Below are 7,450 nucleotides of genomic sequence, written 5' to 3'. Positions count from 1 at the left end.
AAAAAAACAAAAACGAAACTCCTATACTCTTGTTCTAGTTTTTTCCCCCTGGTACTATGGAATGCATTTCCCAATATTTTCTTACCACTTCTAGTTTGGGAGAGACTACTAGTAATGGTAAAAGCTAGCATTTACAAGATTCTTGACATGTACAAGGCACTACATGTGATTTTATTATTGTCTTTTGCACTATTGGGAATTGTACCCAGCTACATTCTACTACTGAGTATCCACGAACCTTTTGATTTTTTGAGACAAGGTTTCACTAAATTGCCCAGGCTGTCCTCAAACTTGCTATCCTCCTGCCTAAGCTTCCCAAGTAACTGGGATTATAAGTGGGGCCATTGAGCCTATCATTTTATCTTATTAAATTCCCACAACAATCCACTTAGATACATACTATTAACATAGGAATTATGACTAAGTAATTTTCTGAAATGCAGAACGTAAGTAAATGTGTTTGGGGAGCTAGAAGGATAGAAGTCTGAGGTGAGCTGTAAGGTTTAGGCTCTGAATCCAGATAAACCAACACTAGCTATAGTCCCAACTATTCTGGAGGTGGAAGCTGGACAATATCAAGTTTGAAACCTGACAGGGTAACACAGGCAATAGTGAGACTGAAAAAAAAGTCCCACAAGAAAAGAGGCTGTTAAGAATAAAGTATGTTTTGTGGGTAGTCCCCCCATTCCTAATGTTGAAATTACACTTTCTTTGCTAAGCATCTTTTTTATACTTATTTTTGTAACACTGTTATCAGTTAAATTGGTTCCTCCACAAGTTTAACCTAACCTCAGGTACCTGTGAGTGTGCCTTTATTGGGAAACAAGGTCTTTGTAGACGCAATCAAGTTATAAGCTCATAATGGATTATAGGGTGGAGCCTATCCAATAGCTGGTATCCTTATAGAAAGAGGGATATTGGGACTCAGAGGCACAGAGGAAACACCAAGAGAAGATGGAGGCAGGATTAAAGCGATGCTTCCACAAATACTGTCAAGAAAACTAGAAGAGGCATGGGAAAACTTTTCTACCTGAAACTCCAAGAGGGAACCACCCAGCTGTCACTTTTTGTTCTTCTGATCTCCAGAACTGTGAGACAATAAATACTGCTGTTTTAATATACTGATTTGTGGTAATTTGTTATAGCAGCCCCAGGAAACTAACACATATTTAAACATATTCTAATAGACACTTCGTAATTTGAAATATATTTCTCAGTAAAAGATATACAGCCTTGTGGATTCCTTCTAGGTTCTCAACATTCACTCTAAAGTCACAAGTCTTGGTAAATCTTAACTTCAAAATGCCTTGTTGCAAGTTCTCCAGTTTTAAAAGCGATTGTAGCCACTCCCCTGGTTATCCTTTGTTCGGAAGGCCTGTGTATCCTTGAGCATACATCCCTCATTAATCATTTAAACTTGAGGCACAGGGATGATTTGCATGAGATTTTGTTGGTCTTCCTCCTTTCAAGACTGACGCTGATCAGATTACCAGTTACCAGGTTTCCTCAACTATTTCCTCCTAAGGATAAAAGAAAATTGATAGCGGTATTAATGGTTTCTCAGGAAGAGAGTTTGCCATTTTTCTTGATTATTGTCGGCTTACCTTTTTCTCCCCCACTCAGGTCTCGCTATGTTGCCCAGACCGATTTCCAACTGGACTCAAAGAATCTTCCTGCCTCACCCTCCTGAGTGCGGGATTGGCTCTACATATACATATACAAGGCACTTGTACAGGCGCAGGCCACCATATCTGGTTCTGAACAAATCCTTTTTTCTTGCCGTCCACTCCATAGGACCTTTTCATGTTGTGAGTAAATGGACTCGGTTTTGGTAACAAGATGGTGTTAACACTGGCCCGTGAAATCCAGCTTTTTTGAAGCAGGAACTCTAGCTATATGCCTTATTTACTTTTCTGATTGAGCTCTCCCAGGGAGAACTCAAAAAGTCTGAGCCAACGCTATATCAGGAACCTGAATTGGTGGTGTTGACATTTAACGCGATAAACTTCAGCCATTGCTATCAATATATCTCCCATCTTCAGATTAGCTCTAATTGAGTCTAGACCCGTCCGCCTTTATATAAAATGCAACATCTGATTATTCAAAATCTCCTTAGGGAAGGGGAAAGGCAGAATAAAACAACGAAAATACTAATGTGAAGCAGAAAGACTAAATAGTTTTTTTTTTTCATAAAATGGCCCTTGTGCACGCAGAGCGTTAATAAAAACACATACACCTTCTCTTGTCTTCACAAACTCCAGCTTCTGTATTTGGCGCTTTTCCCATTAGTAAAAGGAACGCAAAGCTGCCCACCGCGCAGGCGCATGTGTATCCTAGAAGGGTTCTGGCGCAGGCGCGCGTGCAGGGAAGTGGGCGGGCTCACGCGCGTGCTCCGCGGTTCACTTCCGGCAGGCCCCTCCCCCTCCCCCGCGTAGCCGCCTCCTCCTCTCCCTTCTCCTCTCTGGCCTCTCCCTCAACTCTCCACCCCTTACGCTCTCCTCCCTGCTCGCTTTCAGTTCTTCCCCTCCCGCTCCATCCGGGTCGCTGACGGCTGTCTCCGGACTGGACAGTGGTGGCGGCTGCTTTTCTCTGAGGAACCTGGTAAAGTTTCACAGGGACCTGACCCGGGAGCAGCGGAGCAGCGGCCCGAAGCCGGAGGAGCCTTGGTGATCGCCGCCACTGGCTGAAGGAGGGTCCCAGGAGCTGGAGACGTGCTTTAGCAGCCGCGCAGCCTCGCTATTTGGGGAGGGGCCGTCCTCGGTCGCCTTGGGCTTTCCCTGCCCTGAGGGGCCGGGTGAGTCGTGGCCCGGGTGGGTTCGGGGGGCGTGTGGTGGCGTTAGGGAGGGGGCAGGCTGGGCTGGGCTGGGCGGATACAGGCCGGCATGGCGAAGGGCGCTTTCTCAGCGCTTCCTGGGGGTGAGGGGCGGGGGGTGAGTGAAGGGTCGGTGCTCCGTGGCCCTGGGGCTGGAATGTCGCACCTCCCTGGGGAAGACCTCCTTTGGGTTGAGGCCGCCGGGTGCCCAGACTGGTCTACTGGCCTCTGCGTCTGGGAAGCTGCGGTAGTTGACTGGTCGGTCCGCGAGGTTGGGAGTGTGCAGACGATTTCCCTTCCCCGACCCGCGTGAGCTGGTGTAGGTGCCTGTTGAGGGAAAGGATGGGAGTAAACTGCTTCTCATTCTCCTACCTGTTGCTGGAGAGAGAACGCTTTTCCCGTATCCCTTTAGGACTTTTAAGAGAGAAGAGTGGCTAAATCTAGTCGCGCTGAAATCGAGGATATTTTCCTGTCCTCCTCTTAAAACAAACGGGGGGGGGGGGGATACGGGAAGACAGTGCAGAACTCTCGGTAACTGTAGAGTTCTGATGCCCCAAAAGAATGAAATCAAACTTCTTTTAATGGATGGGTCATGGAATGGGACACCTTCGGCACTTGCTAGCCGTAATGTGGAAAAATTGGGTTTTGAAACTTTGAAGTTTTGGTGTAAGGAATGTAGGTGATTACAACAGGAATAATGTAGTAGTACCGGTATTATTTAATAACGTAGTGCATTTGAAAATCTGTGCAGGTTTAGACTAAGTAGACTATTTGTTATTTATTTCTTTGCAAGCGAAGAAATATTCAATGTACTGGAAAGTTCTACAGATTTCGCCACCAAACTATCAGTGTCCCAGCCCCCATTTCTATTCTTGAAAAATCAGCAGTCCTGGTGGGGTGATTTTACAATCCCCTCCCCCCCCCCCCCAAATAGTTGTCCCAGAGGTACACATACACATAGACGTGGATTGCCCAGGGAGAATTTTTGAGTCAACTGCCGCTCCTAATAGAAAATGTTGAATTTTGGGGAGGTCTTGATATTGAAATTGCATATTTATTATAATCACATTAGTTTAGTGTTTAATTTGCAGTGAGGTTGGAATGTTAGTATTTTGACTAAGATCTCTGGAGGTGATTGTTTTAAAGTTAGGGCTTAATAGAATTCTAATTTTTTGTATGGCCTATTAGTATGAATAACTGAAAGTCATTTGAATTATCGGAAACTTAAATTTTTCCATTATTGGTTTTATTTCTTTTACAGAAAAGAACTTCAGTTTTCTGTTGATGTGGAGGTAGGTGTTGTATTATTTAATTATGCTATGATTTGAGGAAGATTGCAAGGTTATGCTTCTGCAGTTGGCTGTATACTTGACTTTGGAGGGGCATTAGAAAGACGTCTTATTTCCTGCTCTTATTGAAATTATTTAAAGTAAAAACAAATAACTGATTAATTTCATCCACAGTTATTTTCATAAGTTTAATCTATCACAAGACAACAGAAAGCCAAAACTAGTTAGTGTTTTAAATTTTGCAAAGAGTCATAGAAAGTGATGAATTTTCCCAAAGCATTTTTGTATGGTGCATTTAAAAGTAAAACAACTAATTTGTTTTAGAAGCTAAATGATACTTATGTAGCATAGTTTAAAATGTCTAGTGTTTACTGTATAGTGATTATTGTAGCCTGTCACTTGATTAAAGAGCAGTTATATATCTTGTTTCCTTTTGAAGTCATGTTAACTTTTTTCTGTCTCCTCAGACATAAGGTACCTCCAACTTCCCAGTGTTTCAGAAGTGAGTTTTGTATTGAAACTGGAAGACCAAAATAATTACAAGCATGTTGTGCTGGGGAAATGCATCCTTTGGACAACTAGGTTTGGGTGGAATTGATGAAGAAATTGTATTAGAGCCCAGAAAAAGTGACTTTTTTGTAAATAAAAAGGTCCGGGATGTAGGATGTGGACTCAGACATACTGTATTTGTTCTGGATGATGGAACTGTGTATACGTGTGGATGTAATGATCTAGGACAGCTAGGCCATGAAAAATCCAGAAAAAAACCAGGTAAGTGGAAACATTTTCATTTGCTATTTCTAATAATTATTTTTAAGTTTGAAGTATTGTATTTCTGTAGTCTTAAATCTATATTCTTTATCAAACTTTAAAAGCAGAGCAGGAGTTAATTATATCCTTGACATTTGCTTGCTTCTTTTTGGTTTCTTTTTTTTACTGTTATTATAAACCCTTATAGTATGGTGTGTAAAAAGTGAAATAGAGAAAACCAGCCTGCAGTGTATATACATCTTCTTTGGTATAAAGGTATATAGAACTCTTTAATAAGCTCAGTCTCCCTTAACAGATTTTAATTTTGTAATTTATTTTGATGTTTTTTTATATCTGGGGGGGGAACCCCATAAGATAATTTTATTTGGTTTAATCAGAAATATCATTTTTACTACCATAATTAGCTACTTTCAAGTATCAATGCTGTCTATGATGGTTTCATGAATATGAGGTATTCTGAGTTTTCAGTAGCTGATCAAGCAGAATTTAAAATAATTTTTTTAAGAAAATGAGAAATTTTAGGAATTTGGTAACATTTCATGTTCTGTTTTCCTGGATATCTTAAATATTTCCATATTTAGGAATATTACTATGTTTTACTTTTGATTATAACAAAAGTTACTATCTTAAGGTGGTAAATGTGGGTAAGAATGCAACTATATTGACTTGGTTTTTTTAGACTTTAGCAGTAATGACACTTAAGTATTTTCTATTTTCTATGGCAGTTATTTTTTATAAGTTCACTTTTTAAGTGGTTTCTGTTATTAGTTACTTTTGAGAGTTAATACAGATATAATATATTCAGGCACCTTTCAGCTTTCATATCATCTCAACACCATGCCAAACTTCAATCTTCCGATAATGAAAATTGTAAATAATGTAGTTTTTTATCCTATGTTGAGGGTCTTAACCTCTCTTGTCTCTTCTGCTTTAATTTGTAATTTAGTTTTAATGAATGATAATGGTACTTAATGTAGTTGGTTTAATTATTGTAGAACTCAAGGTAAATGGCAAGTTCCTTGTATCTCACTAAGAATATTTCATGGAATCTTACCAGATTTTCATAATTTTAGGCATTGAGGTGTCACTTGGTAGAAATGAATGAATGGTACTTTCCGATAATGGCTTTGATTTTTATCTGTGCTGTAGAGGCAAATGGGCCCTTTACTTTTTTTGTTTAGCTTTGGAATGTTGCCTCAGATTGAAATTTTCATGGTATTGGGACTTCTGCTGTTCTTTGTATTTACCATGCTCCATAGAAGTAACTGAACTTTGTATATCTACAATTTCGGAAAGAATGGAGGGCAAGTAGAAAATACAAAGCCAGCACATAAAAATTGTCAATACAGTTACTGCAGTTTTCTAAGATTAAGAAGATTTAATGTTATTAAACACTTGTTCTGTGTCCAGGACAAGGGTAGACACTGTATGTATAGCATGATGATAATGCCTGAAATAGCTTCTAACTTTATAGGTGAGATTCTGAGAAACTTAACTAGCCACTTCTTTGTGGTCTTATTGACATTGTGTTGATTGCATCGTGACATCTATATCATCCTATACTTTCATCCTGAAGAATTATGTGATAATACGAAGTTAGGAGTATGGATTTCCTTAACTTAGGAAACCTCTTTAGGATTACCTCATTGTTGTCCAGGGTATGTACTACAGTCTGGAATAGAAACATGATAAAATGAGCTTTTTCTTTCAGAAATTGAGCCTGGGTTGGGAGTTAAAAGCAAACATAAATGAAACAACTAGATAGAATTAAAATTTTAAATAATGGGCTGAATACTTTCAGTTCAGGAAATTTAAATAATGAGAAATGTCACTGTGGGATAGAATTAAAATAAGATTTCAGGGAGAAAATGAGGGCTTAAGTTTAATATTGTCAACAGTAGCTGAAAAATAAGTCTGGTATGATGGTGCATGTGCATGCCTATAATCTCAGTGGCTGGGGGAGGGAGGCATGAGGAACAAAAGTTTGAGGCCAGCCTCAGCAAGAGGCCCTAAGCAACTTGGTGAGACCCTGTCTCAGTAAAAAAATAAAAAGGTTGGGGATGTGGCTCAGAGGTTAAGCACCCCTGGATTCAATCCTGGGCACATCCCACCCCCGAAAAAAAAAAAAAAAGTCTGGAGCTGAAATTGCTTAGTTTTATACAGGGAGGATTCTGATCCTGAAGAAAGTCTTTTATTATTAGAAGTCCTGGTTCAGTGATGATATATTGAAGTATTCCTAGGGTTCAGAGGTAGGAAAAAGTGAAAGTTCAAGGACAGTTGATTGTGATAGGGATTTCATTTTTTAACCTCAGTCTTGGTTTAAGCTGCTTTAGTAGTAAATTTTAATGTTTCTAACTAAATTACGTGTTTGAAATAATTCCTAAATTCTGTAAATGTGCCCCTTTCCTAATCCTTTTTTAAATTTATGAGTTCGAGGAATGGATTAGAAGATAAGAAGTTGTTGGATCTTACTGGATTTTAAAGTCTTCTAGTAATTGAACAGTCTGGTTGTATTTCTAGGATCATGTAGTAAGTAAGCATGGTTCATTTCATCAGAGCTTTAAATTTGTCAGAGAAA

At 39.5% G+C, this 7,450-nt stretch overlaps 1 protein-coding gene across 8 annotated transcripts in view; it reads left to right on the top strand.

The window, feature by feature from the left end:
- The first annotated feature begins 2,442 nt into the window (after positions 1–2,442).
- HERC4 (HECT and RLD domain containing E3 ubiquitin protein ligase 4) overlaps positions 2,443–7,450 on the top strand; it is a 118,377-nt gene continuing 113,369 nt past the window's right edge. For 3 of the 8 annotated variants that reach the window (XM_081267322.1, XM_081267321.1, XM_081267318.1), the window contains exons 1-3: positions 2,445–2,810; positions 4,074–4,104; positions 4,569–4,872. In XM_081267322.1, the coding sequence (XP_081123448.1) occupies positions 4,647–4,872 (226 nt within the window). In that variant the 5' untranslated portion in view covers positions 2,445–2,810; positions 4,074–4,104; positions 4,569–4,646. Of the gene's footprint in view, positions 2,811–4,073; positions 4,105–4,568; positions 4,873–7,450 lie in introns of those variants that run through there. The other 5 variants (XM_081267324.1, XM_081267323.1, XM_081267319.1 and 2 more) reach the window with 5 other exon arrangements.

Source organism: Spermophilus citellus (genome assembly GCF_964194105.1).
Source record: "Spermophilus citellus genome assembly, chromosome: 15".
In the NCBI taxonomy this organism is placed as follows: Eukaryota; Metazoa; Chordata; class Mammalia; order Rodentia; family Sciuridae; genus Spermophilus; species Spermophilus citellus.
The sequence above is the reverse complement of the archived record's forward strand: the minus strand, read 5'-3'. Positions and strand labels throughout refer to the sequence as shown.